The sequence below is a fragment of the Phascolarctos cinereus genome, unplaced genomic scaffold (genome assembly GCF_003287225.1).
Source record: "Phascolarctos cinereus isolate Bilbo 61053 unplaced genomic scaffold, phaCin_HiC Scaffold_1;HRSCAF=81, whole genome shotgun sequence".
Classification (NCBI taxonomy): Eukaryota; Metazoa; Chordata; class Mammalia; order Diprotodontia; family Phascolarctidae; genus Phascolarctos; species Phascolarctos cinereus.
Window position 1 is genome coordinate 250,532,187 of NW_027555514.1, and position 23,091 is coordinate 250,555,277.

The 23,091-nt window shown below is 37.5% G+C and overlaps 1 protein-coding gene across 4 annotated transcripts in view; it reads left to right on the forward strand.

The window, feature by feature from the left end:
* Positions 1–23,091, forward strand: part of TMTC2 (transmembrane O-mannosyltransferase targeting cadherins 2) — a 518,078-nt gene that overhangs the window by 247,281 nt on the left and 247,706 nt on the right. For all 4 annotated transcript variants that reach the window (XM_020993460.2, XM_020993461.2, XM_020993459.2 and 1 more), the window contains one exon: positions 9,710–10,538. In XM_020993460.2, the coding sequence (XP_020849119.1) occupies positions 9,710–10,538 (829 nt within the window). The remainder of the gene's footprint in view (positions 1–9,709; positions 10,539–23,091) is intronic.

The window sequence follows — 23,091 nt, forward strand, 5'->3', positions numbered from 1 at the left end:
GGGGGACATGATCCTTGTGTCTTCAGTATGAGGAAGCTCTCAGAGAAGGGGAAATGTAGTCTCGAAGACATGTTGTTTGTTTATTCTTCTTGTTTCTACATATTTGCTAATGAATCCTATTGCTTATGAATTGCAATATAACAAAAAATTTAATTACCTACTATGTGCCAGGCATTTTGCTAAGGGCTGGGAATACAAATTAGAAAAAAGTGACAGTTCCTACCCTCAAGGAGCTTATAATCTAATGGTGGATGACAACATACAAAAAGCTGAAAAGGTGCAATTGGTAATTGGTGGGGGATTAGGGGAGGGAATAGGCAATTACGTGACACCTACTATGTGCTAGGCACTGTGCTAAGAGATTTACAAATATTATTATCTCATTTGATTTTCACAAGAAACCCTGGGAGGAAGGTGTCGTAATTATCCCCATTTTATAGCTGAGGAAACTGAGGCACTCGAATGATTTGCCCAGGGTCACACAGCTACTAAATGTCTGAGGCTAGATTTGAACTCAGGTCTTCCCGACTCCAGGCCCAGCTCTCTGTCCACTGAGCCACTTAATTTGTGGGACAGCATGGTTTTTGATAGAGTGAAAGCCAAGCAGAGATGCCAGTGGAAAATAGAGTTGCCAGGATGTTGTTAACTTTCTATAAAAAAAGGATATGGGAAGAGTTGAATAGTCCAGCTGTCAATTCAGAGAGGAGAGGAGGGGGAGGGATCCCGAAGGCCTTGTGTAGACAGTGGTGCTTGTGCTGAGTCTGAAGGAGGCCATGGATTCTTAGGGGTGACATTATGGGGAAAATGCATTCCTCTACAAAGTCTTGGAGAGGTCCAATGAAATGCTGTATATGAGCAACGGCAAGAGGACAGTTTAGATGGGCCATAGTGTTCATGGGAATAATAGATGATAAGCTTAAAAAAATAGTTTGAACCAGGAAGTTGGTTTTAAGTGCCAGACAAAGGAGTTTGCATTTGATCCTATACATGATAGAGAGCCCCTGGAATTTATTGGCTAGGGGGGCTGATGTGGTCAGACTTGTAACTTTAAGAAGACCCCTTTATAGATGTGCAAAGGATACAGTAGAGTAGGCAGAGACTTGTGGCTGGGGGATCAACCAGGACATCTTAAAATATTTCAGGTGAAAGGTAATGGAAGCCCGAGTTAGGAGTGGTGGGAATGGAGAGAAGGGGCCATGTTTGAGAGATGTGGCTCTGGAATTGATCTGACCTGATAACCAATTGATTGTACAGGGTGAGGGAGAGTGGAGTCAGGGTCTCTAAATCATTCATCCACAATACTATAAATAAATACACACACACACAAGGTCAGAACTTGAAATGGTAACTTACACTGGTCATTTTAATTGTTAATTATATTTTATATTATATTAAGAGCTATTCAATTTCTATTTCAAGGGAATAGATTTCAATTGATATCAACATTTTAAATGGCTGTTATGTTCAAGGCACTGTTCTAAGTGCTGGCAAAGAAATTTTTTTTTTAAATGACAACTTCCTATTCCCAAGGAACTTACAGTGACCTAGGGGAATGAAGATTTTCTATTTGATAGAGAGAGAGCCAGCATGGAGTAGGGAATAGAGAGCTGACCTTTGAGCTAGAAAGACCTAAGATGAAGTCCTGCCTCTTGACCAATGCCAGCCCTGGGATCCCAAGCAAGGTTTTTAAATCTCTCAGTGCTCTAGGCAACTCAAGACTCTGTGAGGTAGAAAAGTTGCTGACCTACACTGGTAGAGGGCACTTCCTCCCCTCGGAGTTCCTTATAACAATGAAATCACAGGTATAGTCCCTATCCTTATTCCAGATGTGAAATTAGATTACGAGTAGGTTGAGGAGGGTAGGAATGAGGGATATTCAGGTACAGAAAAATTCTCTTTTTGCAGATTACAGTTTTGATAGAAATGCTAATTTTATCAAATAATAGGAACTTGTCAACATACAGCTATGAGCCTGTTCAGTGCTCAGACTTTGGCAACAACTCACAGTGTCTCAGGCACTTCCCCTCAGTTAAGATGCGGTTTAAACACAATAATGTTCTGCCATGTATTAGTCCAGTTTTCCTTTTGAGATTCTCACACATTTAAGATTACTTCCTTGGCTGCCTCTGATGTGACAGACAGCAAAGAAACCTTCTCAGGCTGACCTTCTCCTTTGGGGCTTCCTTGCTACCCTTCCTCTCCTCTGATATATGTTTCCCCTCTGTCCCCTCCCCCCAGGCTCCCAGGACTAAATCTGTTTCCTAGTAGAAACTTAAGCATCCCTCTGTTTCTTCCCATCTCTTGCAGGTCCTCCCTCGCCCTCCCCGGCATAAATTTTCCATTTTTATTTTTGTTTTGATAAAAAAAAATCCTCTTTATAGCAGATTACCTTGGCCCTGATCCAAAGTATAAAAATGGAATTTTGCTGCATGTGCACAACAGAATTATTTCTCAGTATTAATCTTCTTTATTCAGTATTGCACTTCTCATCTATCTTCTCCAAATGGGTAGTTTCTTCTTTATGTAATGGAAGAGGCATAGTTATTGCAATTTGCTTCCCAAATCAGATTATGAAAGCTTTTCCTTGTGATTCTATTTCCTTTTCGTTATTTTTGTTGATGGGAGGAGATCTAGAAAATTTAAGGTTTGGAAGGGGTGGAATTTCAGAGCCAGAGGTCTAAGATCTACAGCTTTTCTTTGATTAGGATAAGGATAATAATAACAACAATAATAGTAGCAGTTAGCTTTTACATGGTGCTTTGAAGTTGGCACTGTGCTTTACATGTTTTACCTTATTTGTTACTTGGAAACAATTGTGAGGTAGACCCTATTATTTTCCCTATTTCATAGATAAAGAAACAGAATCTGAGAGGGTCACATAGCTAATGAATGCAGAATTTGAATTCAGGTCTTCCTGACCTCAAGTCCAACACTATTCAGCTTCACTACTTAGCTACGTAGAATAGACTGTGAAAGGTACTCATATTAGGAAATCAAAGAATCATCAATTTAGAACTGGAAAGAATCCTAGAGGCCAATGAATACAGCCATTTCATTTTACAGAAGAGGAAAGGGAGGAACAGTGAGGTTAAGTAATTTGCCCAGGTTCACACAGCTAGTGAGTATCTGAGTCAACATTTGAGCTCAGATTTTCCTGACTCTAAGCCCAGTACTTCATCTACTGTGGGACCTAATTGCATCTGGTCACTTCACTTCACTCTAAAGTTCTGAATATCTGAGAATGAGAGGAGTGACAAAATGAAGCATTACTATCATTGTGGAAAAATAATCAGAATTCCATGCAGCATTATCCCAGATTTTCATAAGTAAGAAAACTGAAGAACATTTTTTTCCTAAGGCCATTTAATTGTAGCAATTTTGTATAAAGTTACTTTCCCCAAACTTCAAAGGACCCATTTCAGATTCAGAAACATTGTACATCTTGGTTTCCCACATCTCTGCTGCTGTTCCATGGTGGCATCCTTTCCCTTCACTTTCTGCTTTCTGTTATCTTTATTTCTATACTTTGTTAATACATCCAAAGTATCTTTTATTGTTACTTTATTTTCTCTGGCATTTTTACTGTTTTTTCTTTGCTTGCCCTAAATTATTCTTTGAGCCAGACATTTATAAACTTCTGCTCATAATTTATTTATGTAATCTTTCAAACAAGATGGTGTTAATATATTATATACTACACATTAAAGAAAGACATATGGGATTCTGAATATAAATTGTGAGAAACTCATATTCTACTGAATCAAAGTTGGAAAAGGCTGAATAATTTTCTTGGGGCTTATTGGGCTTTTCAAAAAGTACTTTCTTAACATAAAATGGAAACATCTAAAGGAAAATAGGGAGGAAAAACATCAACTAACTGCAGGCATTTTGCTTTGCAAGCAAAAAATAAAGAAAAATAAATATCTATTTGTCCTAGACATATTTTAGCTATCACTTTGGGCAAAAACATGCAAACATACTTGTTTCACATTCTTCCTCTCCCTCTCCTTTACCTTATTCTCTTCACCTCTCATACTTCAGATACAAGGTGTCTTCATGTGTCACAAGGTCTCCTATCTGGATAAGACATTTGGATTTGTATCAGAACTATCAGCAAGGCAGGGAAGGTAAATTGTAAAAGTAGGAAGATAGCAGCTGCTGCCAACAGTTGTGAGAAGAGTATGTATCTTTCTCCCACTCTGAATCTGCATGTTTGCAGATAGGTGGGTGGGAGATACAGACAGGGAGACAAAGAGATGGGGAGAAGGAGGGAGGGGAGGGAGGGAAGGAAGGACGGAGGGAGGGAGAGAGAGAGAGAGAGAAAGAGAGAGAGAGAGAGAGAGAGAGAGAGAGAGAGAGAGAGAGAGAGAGAGACAGAGAGAGACAGAGAGAGAGAGACAGAGAGAGAGAGAGATGCAGGGAGAGAGACAGACAGAGAGACAGAGAAATAGGGACAGAGAGAGGAGAGAGAGACCCAGAACTTCTGCGCTGGTATTTCTTAATCTCTTGTTGCAGAAATGAGTGTTTTCACAGAAAGGAGAACAAGGGAACCAGGTAGAAACTCTCAGTGTTAGAGGTGTATGACCCTAGAATCTCTGGTATTATCTGAGTGGCTTTTCTAGTGTTCTTTAGTTCTCCCTTGACATGTTTATTCATGGGTAGTACAGATGGGTTATAATAGTTCTGTTTCCCCAGAAGGAAAGAAAAGGCACACCTAGAGAGAAATAGCTAGAATTTGGAATGCCTTGGAAGGGGAAAAAAAAAGAATTGTACCAACTTCTGCATGTACCTTTATTTGGCCCATTCATGATTTTCATGATTTGTATATTCAAGTGCCTATGGTCTATTTTCCCTATATTGGCATACTCCTAAGAGGAATCACTTCCCTTTCCCTTTCTGAATCTTTTTTCTGTAGCCTAACCATTGAGGAACACTTAGAATCTCTTTGTAGTTTAGAGGAAAGTCTGGTTGGGAATATCAAATATTTATCTCTTGTAACTAAGATGGAGATCTGGTTACCAATAATGCAAGCTGGCCATGTGTGTCCTTGCATCCTTTTATGTTTATTACAGACTGAGTGTTGGACTTTCTAAGTTCCTTGAAATCCAGAATTAGACCCAAAGACAGGGGGAGAGATAGATACCATGTATCAGGCTGGGTTGCAAGTTTTCTGAGGTCTCAGTGATAGGAAACATGGAAGGATCTGGGCAGTGATGGTCTGTGTTGCGAAGGTGGTGACAAATGCTGAAGGAGTATAGAGGTGGAGTTGAAAGGCTTACTCCATCCCCAACAACCTCATGTAGAAGTCCCTTAATCAATGTTAGTGAAATGAGTAATTGCATGATGTAAATTTGCTAGCTGGTTCTCTTTAGAGAATGAAGTTCACATCTACTTAGCAAAATACATTTGATTATGCAATATGAAAATGTAATTATATTAAGTTAGGTAGGTAGTACAGTGAATAGAGTACTAATGTTAGAGTCAGGAATACCTGAGTTCAAATTTCACCTTGGATACTATGTGGACCTGGGCAAATTACTTAACCTCTGTCTGTCTCAGTTTTCTCAACAGTACAACGCGGATCATAATAGCACTTATCTAATAGGGTTGTTATGTGGATCAAATGAAATAATATTTGTAAAGTGCTTAGTGCAATGTCTGGTGCATAGTAGGCACTTTAAAACTGCTTGTTTCCTTCCTGCCTTAATATAATACCCCCTCAAAAAAATTTCCAGTACAATTCAGTGGAATTCAATAGATATTTGTTAAGCATCTGCCCAAGAAATGATCATCACCTGGAATTCAGTTTCTGATAATTATTTTTCAAGTGTAGTATATAAATGTCCTCCATACTCTATCTTACGTGTGAAAGTGAGAGAGAGATGTCTGCATTTAACACTTCTACCTACCTTATTTTCTTCTCCCATTCACTTTCAGAGTTCCGAAATCTGTGATCTACATCTGCTAGGGGAAAGGAAGAGAAAGAAGTATTTATTATGTGCCTATTATGTGCCAAGCACTGTGCTAAGTGCTTTACAAATAGTACATCATTGGCTTTGATCCCAACCAACATTTCTGAAAGATTATCAGATTTAGAGATCTTTTTTTTAAAAAAATCCTTATTCTATCTCTTTTGAAACTTTCACCTTTCAACTTTGTGATCTTATACTGATTTAGTTTTCCTTCTATGTTCTCAGCTGCTCATCCTTGAAGTACTCCACTCCATTATCAAATTCCCCTTGTGCTTTCTCCAGGTATTCACCAATACTCAGTTCTTAACTGCTCTTTGCTAATTTATCTCTGTTTATGACCTTTCACTGGAGCTCCAGATTGTCCAGTGCCTCCTACAAGTTTCCATTCTGATTTTTCACCAGTTTCCCTTTAACTGACATAGTATTATAGTGTTTCAACTAGAAATTGTACGAAGTGTTTGAGGATGTACCGATAGACAAATAGAGATATGTAAGTCTAAAGAGTTGTATAGTTAGGTAGCTTCAGACCTAGTTTGAATAATTACACTGGAAGATGGATAATTAATAGATTATTGACTTTCTGGAGTATCCTTAGGGATTTGTCTTTTGTGTGTGTGTGTGTGTGTGTGTGTGTGTGTGTGTTGTATTAATGATGTGGATGAACTATAGATAGGACACATATCAAATTTGTGGAGGAAGTAGAAGTGAAAAGGATATGGGATGTAGGATGATAAACTTGGGATTCAATATATCTTGACAGGGTAGCATCTAAGAAAATATGTTTTAATAAGATAAATGTAAAGTCCTACATTGGGTCAAAAAACCAGCTGAGCATGTATAGTATAGGGGAAGTATGGCCAGACAGCAATTCATATGATAATCTTAGTGATTTAATGGACTATAAACTCAGTATGAGTCAATAGTGTGAAAAGTGCCTTAAAAGGAGGAGGGGAAATATAATTTTGTGTTTCATTAATAGAAGCTTAACATCTAGAAGAAGGGAAGTTATAACATATTATACTCTAGGCTAGACCACAGGAGGAGAAATGTGCACCCCATTAAAAGTGAAAGCATTTTTATTGCCCCAAAAGTAAGGAGCCTAGTCAGTCAAAGTATTATTTATTTCAATTTTAGTTTTAAACTAGCAATTTGACATTTTCATTTTATTTGATCTGGCAACTTGTAGTTGAATATCATTCTATAATTACCTAGCTCAGCAAAGCGATTCGGTGTGTTGGGGGGAGTAGAATAAATAAAACCAGACACTTAATTTGGAATCAGACTACCTTGGTTGAATCTTGGCTTTGTCACCTATTACTTGTGTGATCTTGGGTAAGTCATTTTACTTTTATGAGTTTCAATTTCCTCAGCTATAAATTAATGAGGTTCTTGAACTAAATGACCTTTAAAATGCCTTTCAGTCCAAGATTTTATGATTCTAAGAGACTGTGTTACCTGTGAAAACCTGCCTTATACTTTATGGAAACTTTACGCTAAGGATTTGGGCAGGAAGAACTCACATAGTTAATAATCAAGTGAAGGACAAATGCTGTAAATGATCTCTTATTTGGGCTAGTGGAGTACTTTATAACTCTCTTATGAACTTCTGTGCTAGACCCTATTGTGTTCGTGCATATGCTCAAAGACCTTCATATACTATATATGCATATGTACATGTGTACATATGGAACATCTGGGTGGCACAGTGGATAGAATGCTGGGACTAGAGTCAGGAAGACTAATTTTCAAAAGTTCAAATCTGGCCTCAGACACTTACTAGCTGTGTAACCTTGAGCGAGTCTCTTAACCTTGTTTGCCTCTGTTTCCTCATCTATAAAATAAGCTGGAGAAGGAAATGGTAAACCACTCCAAGAAAATCCCAAATCCAGTCACAAAGAGTTGGACACAACTAAAATGACTGAACAACAAAATAACACGTGTACAAACACATAAATACACATATGTACATCACATGCATATTAGATACAAACACATGTATATGCACACATGCTGTCCTAAAATAAACATCTTGAGAGGTAGAATACTTATGCCACCTTCAATCTCTTTTAACACTTAGCACACTGTTTCACCTAGAGTGGGTGAATGAATGAAAAAACAAACAAACAAACAAATTTATTGTTTAATATGTCCTTGGTAGTGTGCTGAGCTCTGGGGCTACAAATATGATAGTGTCACAGGGATTGGTTTTGAGCTGATGGTTGGAAGACAGAATTGTGTAGTGGAAAGAGTACAGACTGGAATCAAGGCATGGGTTCAAACTCTGCCACAGGCAATTATTTCCTTATGACCTTAGGAAAGTTATTAACATCTTAGGGCTTCGGTTTTCTCATCTACAAAATGAAGGGCTTGGTTAGATGACCTTTGATATCCCTCCTAAGTCTAGATCTGTATTCCTATGAACATATCTCTGAAACTGTTTCCTCACATATGAAACAAGAACCGTGTACTAGATGACCTCTAAAGTTGACCTTCTAGTTCTAATAGATAGGTAATAGATAGGTGATAGATAATAATAGTTAGAGATAGAGCAGCTAATTGACACGCTTTCTACAGGAACAGTGGTAGTATTAATTTGATCATTATGACCAGAAAAAGAAGTAAAAAAGGGTCTGGAAGGTGGGATTATGTGCAAAGTGGTACAGTGGATGGCAAGATGGCCAAGGTAGACAGTTGTATGGGACATTGTCACATGGTCCAGTGGTCTGGTCTGAGGCTTGGGGACTGATTAAATGAGAATATGCTTAGACACTTATCAGTCAAGGTAGCTCAATCCTCAGATAGTTTGTTCTGTAACTCTCTTAGGGACTAGTGAAGGGCAGAGGAATGAGAGGAAGGGGAAGCGTTTGATGTTTTCCAGTGCTAAGTAAATATTAGCAATACAAAATAAAATAAATGTTTGAATGAATAAATGAATTAATGAAGAATAGGAGTACCTTTTGGCCTTCCTTAGATCTTTTCCCTTCTTTTTTTCCTTGGGGAAGCCATTTCATTTAGCAAATTACAAATAAAACATCATCAGCCCCAGAAGTTTGAACTGCAAAGGTATATGGAAGCTGTTATTATGACCATCAGCAGAGAACCTAGAAAGTCTTTAAAACATTTGATTTGCCTGTTATGGGTGACGACGCAGAGCAACCTATGTCAGCACAGTTTGTAAGCTCAGGTGAGAGAATAAAGATTTGAAACAGAAGAAGACAGGCTTCTTGGAGGAGGCCTTGCTGTTAACTAATCAAACCTCCCTGTGTTGTCAGATATAACCCTCTTCAGCATGGATCTTTCACTTTTGCCTGAAAGCGAAACTAAAACCAAAATAAATAAATAAAATAAATAAAATAAAATGAATTAAAAAAAACCCAAATAAAATAAATAAATAAAATAAATTGAATAAATAAATAAAAAACAAAATAAATAAAAACAAATAAAATGAATAAATAAATAAATAAAAGAAATAACAATTAATACAAATAAATTAAAAAATAAAATAAATAAATAAAATTTAAAAAAATCAAGACAAAAAGACTGCGACTGAATACTCTTGGTGAACCGGGAATCCACAGTAGCTTTCCAAGCAGATGGAAATGAAGTAATCCATTTGGAACATAATGATGTGTTTTTAATTGTGTTACAAGGTACAGTTCAGCTTTGTAACTGAATAGAAGGAATAGAACCACTTTCCTTCCATTAATAATAATTTTTTTTTCTCTGTCTCCTCTCAGAGAAAGAATGTGCCTCTTTTCCTCAGTGTCGGTTTGCTAACTTTTTGGGGAACCTCACTTCTGGGAGCCCGCCTATACTGGATGGGGAACAAGCCACCAAGCTTCTCCAACTCAGATAACCCTGCAGCTGATTCAGACAGCATCATGGCACGCACCTTGACCTTCCTTTACTTGCCAACCAAGAACCTCTGGCTGTTGTTATGCCCAGATACTCTCAGCTTCGATTGGTCCATGGATGCAGTACCACTGATAAAAACCATCTGTGACTGGAGAAACCTCCACACTGTGGCCTTCTATACTGGACTCTTTCTCCTCTCCTACTTCAGCCTGAGGACCCCAAGCTCCAACAGAGAGTGCGATGGGAAAGCCATCGCCAATGGCAAGCAGAATGCAAACGGGCATAGCTGCCATCCAGACACAGAGTACCGGGAGTCAGAGCCTAAGCCCAGCTTTGCAGAGAAAGTCGAGAATGGCATTAAAAACCATGTCCCCCGGCGGCCACTGCTTCCTTCCACAGAGAACATTGTTGTTCTCTCGCTGTCTTTGTTAATAGTTCCCTTTGTCCCCGCCACAAATCTGTTTTTCTATGTCGGCTTTGTAATCGCAGAGCGTGTGCTGTATATTCCTAGTATGGGCTTCTGCCTCTTAATTACAGTAGGAGCCAGAGCCCTTTATGTCAAAGCCCAAAAGCGCTTTCTCAAGAGTTTGATTTTTTACGCCACAGGTGCACTCATTGTTTTTTATGGACTCAAGACTGCCATCAGGAATGGAGACTGGCAGAACGAGGAGATGCTATATAGGTCAGGGATAAAAGTCAACCCAGCCAAAGGTAATCTTTTATACATTCATTCATTCATTAATCCATCCATCCATTCATCCGGTTAAAAATTTGCTTTGTCCATCTGCCCATGACTATCTTTGTTACATTTAAGTGAAAAGAAGAAACAAGAAAATGTTTAGCCTTCATTTTGCACCCTATATACAAGACCATAAACCAACTTGATAGAACCATTCAGTGTTTCTATAATTGAAGTATGGAGCTGTTTCCCCATGGGTCTGAATAAGCTCGCTCAAAGTGATCGAGACTTCTAAATAATTTTGAGAGCATTTTTGGTACCTTAATCCAATATGGGAAATGAGACTGAGTGGTTGGTATTGCCTCTCGAGTTAAAGGACTCGGATTCACTTCTTGCCTTTGTGATTTTGGCCAAGTCCCTTGTTCACCATTTTTTCATTTATAGAATGAGTGGGTTGAATCAGCTGGCCTCTGAAATCCCTCCCAGCTCTAGATCTGTGATCTCAGAAACATCTCTTAGCCATAGTTTTCTTATCTGTTAATATGCCTGGCACATAGTAGGAACTTAATAAATGTTTATTGATTGATTGGTGTAGTCTAGACATCCTTGGATATTTCTTCTGGCTCTAGACCTATGATTGTAATCTTAGAAAGATTCTTTTTTTTTTTGTCACATACTAAACATTGGATTACCCCACTTACATTCACTATAGTGCTAATGTTTTCCAAGTATTTTTTGAGGTGTTAACCATCAGACACACATTAAAGTCTTGAAAAGATTTGTACCTAAAATTGGCCCTGGTTCTTCGAAATTGTATCTCCAGGTGTCAGTGTGCCCATGTGACAGGGATTAGTCTCCAGTGGTTTTCTACCAGACAGAATAATTAAGGTGTTACCAAATTCTTCTCAAATTGCTCTTATTTAAGAATTACTAATTGCTTTGGGGAGATGACTCACTTATCATGTAGCAAAAGGGCTGTTATATGTTTGAACTTTTTCCTAATTCAGAAAAGGAAATCAACTCATCTTGGCATCCATTGCCAGAGCAAAATAATAATAATAATAATAATGCTAAATAAAAGCCTTTAGACTTGAGGTGTTTTGGAATTATAAGCATCTGTTACTATGGGCAACTTTTGCATTGGGAATTAAATGATGAATGAGAATAGAAAGTAATAGAGTGAGAATAACTATGTTTTCAATGCAGAAAGATGGCTTACTAAATTAGGCCAAAGATTCTTATTCTACATGAGTCTTTTGTTTTTAAAGTCTTAAACCAGTTTTACATGCATTTATGCTTCATGATTTTGGTTGTTAGCCATTTGATGTTGCATGCGTATTTGGGAAACACAAGTATTTCCCTTGATGATGATTTCATCTATTTTTTCCTTTTGTGATGATTTTCATTAAATTTTCCCAAGTCAGTCTTGAATAGTGGAAAGACTGCTGCACTTGAAATGACAAGAAATGGGTTCAGATTTTGACACAGACTAGCTATGTGACCTTGTGAAAGTCACTTAACACATTTTTGAGCCTTTCATTTCCTTGCCTCATCTGTGAACTGGGAATAATAATATTCATATTACCTGCGTCTGGCAGCTACATGGCACAATGGATAAAGTGCTGGCCTGAAGTCAATAAGACACATCTTCCTGAGTTCAAATCCTGCCTCAGACACGTACTAGCTGTGTGACCCTGGGCAAGTCACTTAACCCAGTTTGTCTCAGTTTCCTCTTCTGTAAAATAAGCTGGAGAAGGAAATGGTGAACCACTCCAGTATCTTTGCCAAGAAAACCCCAAATGGGGTCATAAAGAATAGGATATGACTGAAAATGACTAAACAACTCTACCTGCTTCATAGGGTTTTTGAGGTGTGTGTGTGTGTGTGTGTGTGTGTGTGAGTGTGAGTGTGTGGTGTATATGTGTATGTATGAGGGTGGAGGGAAAGCATGGAGTGCTTTGTAAAAATTCAAGTACCGTATTGTGTATTTCAAAAAATCTTACTGCAATTTTAAGCTTTAGTAGCCTAAAACTATATTACTAAGGCCTTTGGGATGCCCTGCATGTAACTGTGAGTTTTCATGATGATTCATACTGACAAGAGGCAGTATAGTGTAGTGGTTAGAAAGCTGGCCTCCAGGCAACAAAGACCTGAGTTTATGTCCCTTCTCTAACAGCTACTGGCTCAGTGAGACTGGCCAAATCACTCTACCACTCAGTTGCTCCAGGAATCTTTCTAAGACTCTAAGTCACAGAATAGGTGGTAGTTTTGCATTAGCTGAAGAACCTATTGAGAGCTCCCTGTGTCAATGGAATCACAACCATGGACTCTGAAGAAGAAAAAAATACTCAGATAAATCTGCCAGCACATAAATATTTGAGGACTTAATTTGTGCAGGGAGCCATGCTTGCACTGGAATATTTAGTTCATGGCCATATTGCTTTACCCACTTGATAGAACAAGTACATTAGGGACAGCTCCTCATTCTCAACTGGCCAACGAACCCATGGGAAGCCCCAGGGAAAATCGACCTTGGCAGGCTCAGTCAGCAAACATAAATGTTTTCTTAAGCAGAGTTCTAATTGCCTACACTCTAATAGAGTTGATTAAAGAAAAATAGATAGCAGGAATTCCAAAGGAGAGCCCAGGCGCTTAAAAAGGGCTAGTGTTTACCATTACTGAGAGCTGTGTGAAAAAAAAAATCGTCTTCCTGTGGCTTTTCTCATTAGTGAGTTCTGCCCAGGTTATTGATCTTCGAAACTCAAACTCTGCTACTAAAAGAAATCATTGAGTTTACAGTAGAATGTGATATCTTTGAAAATGGCTTGTGAGTATGTCTAGTAAGGGCCTTCCCTGGACTTAGAAGCTGCTTTTCTGGAATTCATTTGGCAGAGAATGGGATACTTTTCAACTCTCAGATTTCATGCCACTATGATATCTTAAGGAAACTGAAAAAAAAAGTCTATCTGTAAGTTATATTACACTTCTTGGGTCCCTGGATAATGATGATAGACACTGTGACTAATTTTGCTTAATTATGTTGAACATGCCCCAGTTATATACACTTTATATAAGTGACATATTACAACCTTATTTCACTCTTTGCTACTTTCCTCTGTTGAATTTTTTGCCACATTTATTCATCTGGCCAACAGAATGAATAAAGCACCCCCCACCCCCTACCCACTGGAATACTTTGGCGTGATAAAAAGAATTCAGAGTCAGAGGACCTTGGTTTGAATCTGAACTCTGCTACTTTCTAGCTAGGTGATATTGTGCAAGTCATTTCTGTTCCACGGGACTCTTTTCCTTTATCTTTAAAATAAAATAAATTAGGAATAATAATCTCAAAGTATCTTCCACCTTCAAATACTTATGACTCTGACTTTCATCCACTATACTAGTGATTTATTTATCTTTTATATAATATATAATTATATATTATAATTATTTAATTAATGAATAAATGTCATTGGTGTATATGTATATATTTATATATATATAAACACACATATATGTATATGTATGTCTGCATATGTATACACAAACTATATATATAATATGTGTATGTATATGTGTGTGTATGCTAACATTTATATAGCACTCACTGTGTGTTAGGCACCGTGATAAGTGTTTTACAATTATTATATCACTTAATTCTCAAAACAACCTTGGGGAGTAGGTGCAATTATTATCTCCATTTTACAAATGAGGAAAGGAACAGAAAGGTTAAGTGACTTATAGACAGTAAGTGTCTGAAGGCAGATTTGAATTCACATCTTTGGAAGTCTTGGCTTAGCATATTAGCCATTGTACTACCTAGCCTTGCCCCCCTCAATTTCTCTCTCTTTCTCCCTCCCTCCCTTGCTCTCTCTCCTCTTCCTCCTCCTCCTTTTTTTTCTCTTCACACATAAGCCTGTATGTATGTATTTATGCATGTGTGCATATATATATTTGTGTGTGTGTATATATATGTGTGTGTAGGTATATATGTGTGCATGTGTGTGTATATATATATATATATATATATATATATATATATATGTATGTGTGTGTGTGTGTGTGTGTGTGTGTGTGTGTGTGTATGTATGTTTGTATGTACCTATAATGTCACTTAGCTATTAAGTAGCAGACCTGAGATTCAAACCAAGGTCCTTTGACTCTGGTTCTTTTTATCAGTGTTCTTTTTATCATGCCTAAGTATTCTAGTGGGGGGGTGCTTTATTCACTCCATATAGACATACATATATATGTACACACATACATGTGCAGGCATATGCAATCAGGTAATGATTGGTCATTGCTACTTTGACCAAGGAATTCCAAAGGAGATCAAGCTTATGTATCATGGCATCCCAAGAAAAGGCAGAAAACATGCTCCCTTCTATGGTGATATTTAAGATCTAATTAGAGAATGACTTACACTGGAGAATAAATTGAAGGAAACACAGCATATATGAGTTGTGTGTAACTGTATAACTCTCTATGCCTAAGATATTTAAAAGTGGGTATCTGCACAGATGCCGGGGGTGCCTTGTACACAGTCCAGTGGAAAAGCCTCATTTTTGGATTCAACACCCATCTTCTGTAACGTGAACTTGATTTTGGTATAAGGTTACTTCTTTAAAAGCTTAGTGCTTCAGTTTCTCTGACCATAAAAATGGGGATGACGCTACTGGCCACTGGGAAATATTCCAGTTTAGCTATTCCCCTAGAGTAAATCAGGCAGTTCTGGAAACCAATGACACTGGTGCTTACCATATTTGGTGTCATCAAGTACATAGCCAAGGCCACAGCAACTGGCTTTTTATGTTGTCCAAGGCAATCTGGACAAAATGTGAGGATCTGTGTAGGGGCAGAAACAATAACCCTCTAGGATTCAGAACATTGTTTTCAAATGAATTTCAGTTGTTTGGTTCACTCTATAATTTTTTTAATCAATAAACAAAGTTCCTAGCAATTCCAGTTAGCAAAAGCCTTCCTGAAGAGTTAATCTAAGCCACTTGGTAGATTATACATCTAACATACTTGCTCTTCTGTAAGCTTATCTCTGATTATAGTAATTTCATTGATTAATTTCTTGTTTGGGCTCTTGAAAGCATTAGCAGATTCTACAGACATTATGCTATGTTCTGCAAAAGAACAAGATTTTAAGCCACCCAAGTCATCAGGGCACAGATCTTCGATTATCTTGTATTTTATGTTGGAAGAGGCTTTAGGATTCATTATATACATACTGTTATCTGACTTCCTTTGGGAGCCCTGGGTCCAGGTGGAAATGGCCAATCAGTAGCTGATTGCATACAGATACTTTATGGGTCAAGCTTTCATGAAATAGCCAGCACACTACAACTTTAGGGTCCAAATCCAGATAATGGAAGAATGATAGCTGATTTTAGACATCTCAAGCCACAAATACCACCTCATTAGCAGATAGAAAATATCAAGAAAATACTAGACAAAGTTGATTACTGTAACTCAGTAGTGTCTAAATGACTGTTTATATGTTTGCATTTTTGTTCAAGGAATAGAGGAATTTTCTTTTTGGTTACTGGAGTAATGACGAGGCCACAGAATCTTTGGAATTTTCATTCCCTTTTGTAATGAGTGCTTGATATAATGGAATTGGACTAGCATTTGTAAAAAAAAAAAATTCCAAGTACATAACAGAGCCTTCCATGGTAATGAACACCCCGATTGAGGAATTACGGGAGTAGTATTTCTATGGGGAAATATTATCACATGGCTGAAATTATGAAACAGGAACTACTCCTGAAGTTATATTTATGTTACATGCATTTCCTAAATCAGTTACAAAATTTTTTTGTTTGGCATATATTGCACACCCCTTAAATTGGCTTAAAAATGGAAGTCCTTGCTTTAAAAATAAAAACAAACAAACAAAAAAACAAAGCAAAAACAAAACGAACAAAAATAAAGCAGAACTTGAAAAAGCAAACCACCCACTAATGTAACACTTGCTTTGGATTCAATCAGGACTTGGCCGTCATCAATTGGAACAAGCTGAATGACAATCCTCTACTAGTCCCTAAAATCCGCAGGGTTATAGAATGATGGTGGAATATTAATTAATCAACACCCACTTGCATAAAGAGGTAGAGTAGTGAGGTAGAGAAAGGCAGCTTTTGTATTAGAAAGAGGTGGCTCCAAGTTCAATGTCTGACATATACTAGCTACAGAATCATAGGCAGGACAAGAAAATCCCTAGAACCCAGCTCTCTCTTGTACCATTAGTTGCCAAGGAATCAATTTGTGTTGATTGGGGGATATCACCACCATATAAGCTTTCTAAACTCGTGAAATGACAGGCCTCCCTTACCCAGGAAAATATGTTTATAGCTGTCATGGATAAACATGAAATGCAAATTGGAAGAACAACTAGTTAGCTAACTAGAGTCTAACTTATGAATGTGCTGTCAGTAACTTCCACCTCCCTATTTATAATAGCCATTCATGATTTTTGCTAATGATGATGTGTTTGAATTTTTTATAAGAATGTTTTCATTTTATGACTTTTCTTTTGTAGTAGAATTTCAGGCTCAGATACTCAATTCTCACATATGGAAGTATAGCTAACATCTTACTTAAGTCTTAGAATGAGAATTTTCCACCATCAATTAGACATACAACTTTAATTTATTGATTTACCAATAACTAGATCTTATTATTTGCTTTTTAACTTGACTATATGGTGGTGCAGTGGATATAGTGCTAGGCCTGGAGTCACTGGAAGACTCATCTTCCTGAGTTCAAATGGGACCTCAGATATTTACTTAACTATGTGATCCTGGGCAAGTCACTTTACCCTGTTTGCATCTGTTTTCTCACCTGTAAAATGAGGTGGAGAAGGAAATGACAAACCACTCCAGTATCTTTGCCAAGAAAGCCCTAAATATTATCACGAAGAATCAGATATGACTGAAATAATTGAACCAATAGCTGGATGTAACTGAAAAATGACTTAACAACAACAATCTATACATAGCTGTCTTAACTGACATCCAGAGTACTGAGTACAAAAGAATTATGTCACTAATCTTAGAAAAATCATGCAAATTAAAATAATTATTACTCTCATTTATAGACCTAAGACAGATTTGTTAAGATGTTGTAAATAGGAAGCACTTAGCAAATGTTCATTGATTGTTGAATCAGTTATGAGACAAGGAATTTTTTTCTTTACTTGCTGCTGTGGAGGCCACAGAATCTTTAGAATTTTCATTCCTTTTTAATTTTTTAATGAGTGATTGAGATAATGGAATTGGACTCAGATAAGTCAGTTGAGTGGCAAATCTGGCAATAATATTCAGGGTTTTCTGATTTTAATTCAAGATTTAATCGAGTAGAGTAGGTGTTCTTAACCTTTCCTGTGTTTCAGATTCCTTGTCAATCTGTTAAAGTCTGTGGACTCCTCAGAATTATACTTTTAAATGAATAAAAATAAAAGATAGGTAATTACAAAGGCTACCAATTATATTGAAATAAGGATGTAATTTTGTTTTCCCCATCCAGTTTCACAAACCCAACTAAATGTGTTAAGAACTTCTTTAGAGTATTCAAAATCTGATATTTTCTTGTGTTTTTATTATGTTTGCAATATCTTTCCCTGATTACAGATGTTTCACATGGTTTGAAGTTTCATATGCATTCATAGAAACACAATTAAAACATTTAACAACTTCCAAACACATATGTGCCAAAGACATAAGGGTTTTACTTTTTAAAAGTTTAAAATTTAAGCTGAAATGGAAGCAAAATCCCTATTTGCATCCTGAATTTTTTCCCCCAAAATAGATGTTCTTTTTCAGATATATGAAAACTTCAGTGACTAGCCAGTTTTGATATTGTTGGGGCAAACCATAAAGTTATATTTGTGTAAAAATATCACGTTATTCACAAACTGAAAAACATCCAAGTGATGTTTATTTGCTTAAAAAATTAAACAGTTCAGTCAGTAAGGGAACCCTTGGTTTATTTGCAAAGATCAGTTGTCCTGAAGTGAGAGGAAGGTGTAAAATGCAGGTACCACATTGAGTACGGAGAAATATTAAGGATAATTTTACTTTTAAAAGCTTTATAGCTATACTCAGTCATTCTAGTAATCAAAGTATATTCTAAAATGGATTGGGAGGACAATCTGATGAGTTGAGCTTCAACCTACATAAAATTTAAAGTTGAGAGACTTCTTTTTTCTTGCTTTTTGGAATGAAAGAAGGAAGAGGAATAGAGGAAATGGGAAGATACCAGAAAACAGGTCATTTTTCCTGGTCCTTACAGAATGTGATTTCATAGAATTTGGGAGTTGGAAGGAATCTCAGAGGCTTTGGTATCCAACCCAGGAGTGGCTTTCTATAACATCTCCAATAACTAATCACATAAGACTGTGTAAGCAATCACCAGTGAAAGAAAATACACTTATTGTTAAAGCAGCACATTCTACTTTTTGTTGTTGTTAAGTCATTTTTTTAGTCATGTCTGACTGAAACACAACCCTAATTGGGGTATTCTCAGCAAAGATATTGGAGTGGTTTGCCATTTCCTTTTCCAGCTCATTTTATAGATGAGGAAACTGAGGCAAACAGGGTGAAGTCCCTTGCCCAAGGTCACACAACTAGTAAGTGTCTAAAGATTTGAATTCATGAACATGAGTCTCTCTGATTCCAAGACCAGCGCTCTTTTCACTGTGCCACCTAGCTGCCCACATTCCATTTAGGGTCAACTCTAATCATTAGAATCTTTTTCCTTACATTGAGTCTAAATCTACCTCATTACTATTTCCATTTTTTCTGCCTTCTGGAGCCAAGGAGAATGAGAGTAATTCTGCTTATATATATTTCCCAATAAAAGTATTTCTCTGAATTACTGAGGCTAAATATCTGATGCTTATAAGGAACAGGCAGGGATGTTTTTTCAGTACAGACCCTGTTTACTTAAAAGTTGAAAAAAGCTGAAGCATTCAAGTCTATGAGAACCAAAAACAGCTTTTGGCATCTATTTCCAAGAGCTGCTAAAGGAAATCTTTTACATTCTGGAAGTCTTGAGGGAGTGTTCTAGATTGAGTACTTCATCAAACCTGAAGTTCTTTTTTTGTTATGTTTTTTGTTTTAGGCAATTAAGGTTAAGTGACTTGCCCAGGGTCACACAGCTAGTAAGTGTCAAGTGTTTGGTCTGAGGCCGCATTTGAACTCAGGTCCTCCTGACTTCAGGGCTGGTGCTCTATCCACTGCACCACCTAGCTGCCCCCAAGCCCCTGGTTCTAACAGAAAAGATACCAAAGGAAATCCTAAAAATATTGAAAGCACATGGGATGTTACTGAAAATTTTGTTAGAAAGCTGCGTCCCTGTTTTGAATATAGATTTTTGTTTTAATAATTACTTCAAACGGTACTTCTGATTGGTGTTTATTAAAAATTAGTTAGCAAGTTATGAAGCTGTAGCTTACTAATAAAGGTTTTATTTATTTAAGATAGTGTCTGATAATTGAATTTTTTAGGGTCCATTCTCCAGAAGAAAATTGGTTGAATAATCTGTGCTATTAAGTTTGCCATCTGCACCCATGCAAAATGCATTTGGTGAAAACATGGGTGGAAATAGCTGAGAAAACTAATGTACAATGAAGGATTCCATCACGGAAATCATGGCAGCTTTCACTAACCAGCTTTATAGGAAGAACTGCATATTTGTGGGCAGTGAATATGCAGGGGATCTCATGTTTAATTTTCATGGCTAATTTAGAAAATTAAAAACTTTCAAATTGGCAGTTGGGAATTAATTCTAGAGCATCGTTTGCAAACGGTCATTTCTATTGATTTTGAGGCTTTGAAGGAAGCAAATTATGAGATACTTATGCTTGACAGATAGATTAGTTTGAAAATATATTCCTTTTTGTTCTCTAAGTATTTTTAGAATTTTAGAGCTAGAAGGGCCTTAGAAACCATATAGTTCTGTGATATCTAAAAAGTATGAGAGACATAGTTTCTATAAGATTCCATAGTAATTAATTATCTTAATGCTAGCATTTTATTAAGAAAAAGAAGAGTCATTTGGCCATCTCTGTCTTGGACCAAAAATGAATCAAAGGGATAGGCTAACAGTGTATATACCTTTGGAAGAGTGGGTATTTCTGAGGGTGGCAACCAACTCTGATTGGTTAACAACTAATGAGAGAATGAATATTATAATGAGATGGGCTTATATTATTGAGGGTCTTGAGGTGAGCATCCAAACCTAGGTCAAAGAGATGTATCAATTTCCATATCTCCTGTCTGACAGAATGGGGAGAATCCACATTTTCTCAGGCTTATTTGAGTAAACGTAATCATCAATCTGCCCATTCACCTAAACTGAGAATTTCTTTACTGACCTGACTAAATCTTAGATATCTTGACTGGGTAAATCTTTGAGCAAGACTTCCCACGTTGGTCGATTTCTGGATGAGGAAATAGAAAAGTAGAGAAACCTTGGTACTAATTCACTAATTAGTTATTAATATATGAAAGAAATAATCATTTCTCTAAGTTCAGTCCCCTCATTTTCAGTAACGTCTGAGTCTTCATGACCCCATTTAATGTTTTCATGGCAAAGATGCTGAGGTGATTTGTCATTTCCTTCTCCAGCACATTTTACAGATGAGGAAACTGAAGCAAGAGGGTCAAGTGACTTGCCCAGGGTCACACAGTCAGAAAGTATCTTAGGCCGCATTTGAACTCAGGAAGATGAATTTGTGACTCCAGGTCCAGTGCTCTATCCACTGCATGCCTAGTTGCCCCTCATTTTACAGATAGCAAACCTGAGGGCAGAGAACTTGGATGACTTAGTTATGTGTAGTGAGTGCCAGATCCAGGACCTGACTCAGTATTCAGGTTCCTGCTGAACCCTGAATTGGCAAACCATAGTTCATGTGAGAGTCTAGGGATCCAGCATATAGTCTAAGTGTTAGCAGAGCTTTGTTTTCCCCAGAACTCATTAAATCTGGTTTAGGTGATTGATTGGTAGAAGAAATTTTAAGGAAAAGATCTTTTGGACACATTTTCCTCTACTCAGGCTCAAGTGTCCCAATGGTACGGTAGCAATCAGCATGACTATGTGTAGTTAACATCATAGGATCGTAGATTTGGGATTGAAGGGAATCTTAGATGTCTTCTCATCCAACTCCCTTATTTTATTGGTTAGGAAGAGATGAATGGTGAGGGTAGATAGAGTGATAGATTGGAGGGAGAGAGACTGGGCCTCAAGTCCTACCTCAGGTACTTAGTTGCTGTGTGAGTATGGGCAATCATTGAACTTTTCTAGGCCTCAGTTTTCTTATGTGTAAAACAAAGGGTTTGAACTACATGAATTCTGAAGTCCCTTTCAGTGATGCAGGAGTGTGGGCTTTTGTTTTACTAGACCATGCATATTTTTCATGAGGGCTTTCTTCTCTTTTTCCTTCTCCTTCCCCTTCTTCTTCTCTTTTTCTTCTTCCTCTCTCTCCCTTTTCTCCCTCTGCCTCTTCTTCTTCTTTTCTCTCTCCTTCTCCCTCTTCTACATCTTCTCCTTCTCTTTCCCCTTTTCCGCCCCTTTCTCCTTTTTTCTCCTCTTCTGTCTTCATTTTCTTTCTCTCCTTCTTTTTTTCCTCCACTCCTGCTTCTCTTCCTCCTTCTTTTTCTCTTTGTTCTCTTCCTACTCCTCCTTCTTTCTCTGCCTTTTCTTCTGTCTTTCATTTTCCTCTTCCCTTTCCTCTTTCCTCCTCCTCCTCCTTTTTCTGCTTTTTCTCCTTTTCTTCCTTTCTCTTCTTCTCCATCTTCTTCTTCCTTTCCCTCTCTTCCTTTTTCCTTTCCCCTCCTCCTTCTTCCTCTTCTTTCTCTCCCTTTCCCTCCCCTTTCCACTCCCTGTCTCCTTTTCTTCCTCTTCCTATTCCTCCTTTTCTCTTCCTTTTCTTCTCCCTTCTCTTCTTCTCCTTCTTTTTTTCCTTCTTCCTCCTCTTCTTCCCTTTCCCCTTCCCCATCTCCTTTTTTTTTTTACTACTTCTCCCCCTTTTCCCCATCCTACTTCTCCTTCCTTTCCTTTCCTTCTCCTTTTCCTTCTTTTCCTCCTTCGTAGGAGGAGCTTGGAGCAAAAAAAGTGTAGTATTTATTATTTGAAAAAAGTAGGCCCAGAGAGACAAGTATTTTGCCTAAGATCACTTAGGGAATGTGTGTGGCACAGTTAGGATATGAATCTAGGTCATCTGATTACAAATCTGTGGATAGGACTCTATCCACAGCAACTAAGTTGTATGAAATCCAGTCAATAGAGTTATTGATTTTCTGTGGACCAGAGCACTGTCACATCTTGCCCTAAATGAGGTCCCTTTTTGAGTATTATGGTATTGTGTGAATGGAAATTTTAGAAAGGAAAGGTGTTGGGTGACACAGGAGATGAACTCTCTGCCAGTCAAGTTTGTCGAATGTCAGATACATAACTCAGGATGCTTTCTTTTTCTTGAATGAGATATTTGCCTGGGATGGACTAGAGCTTATATCTTTAGGATTCTGAGTTTTCCAGGATATTTAGGATTTTGAAACACCTTGAGATTATTTCATA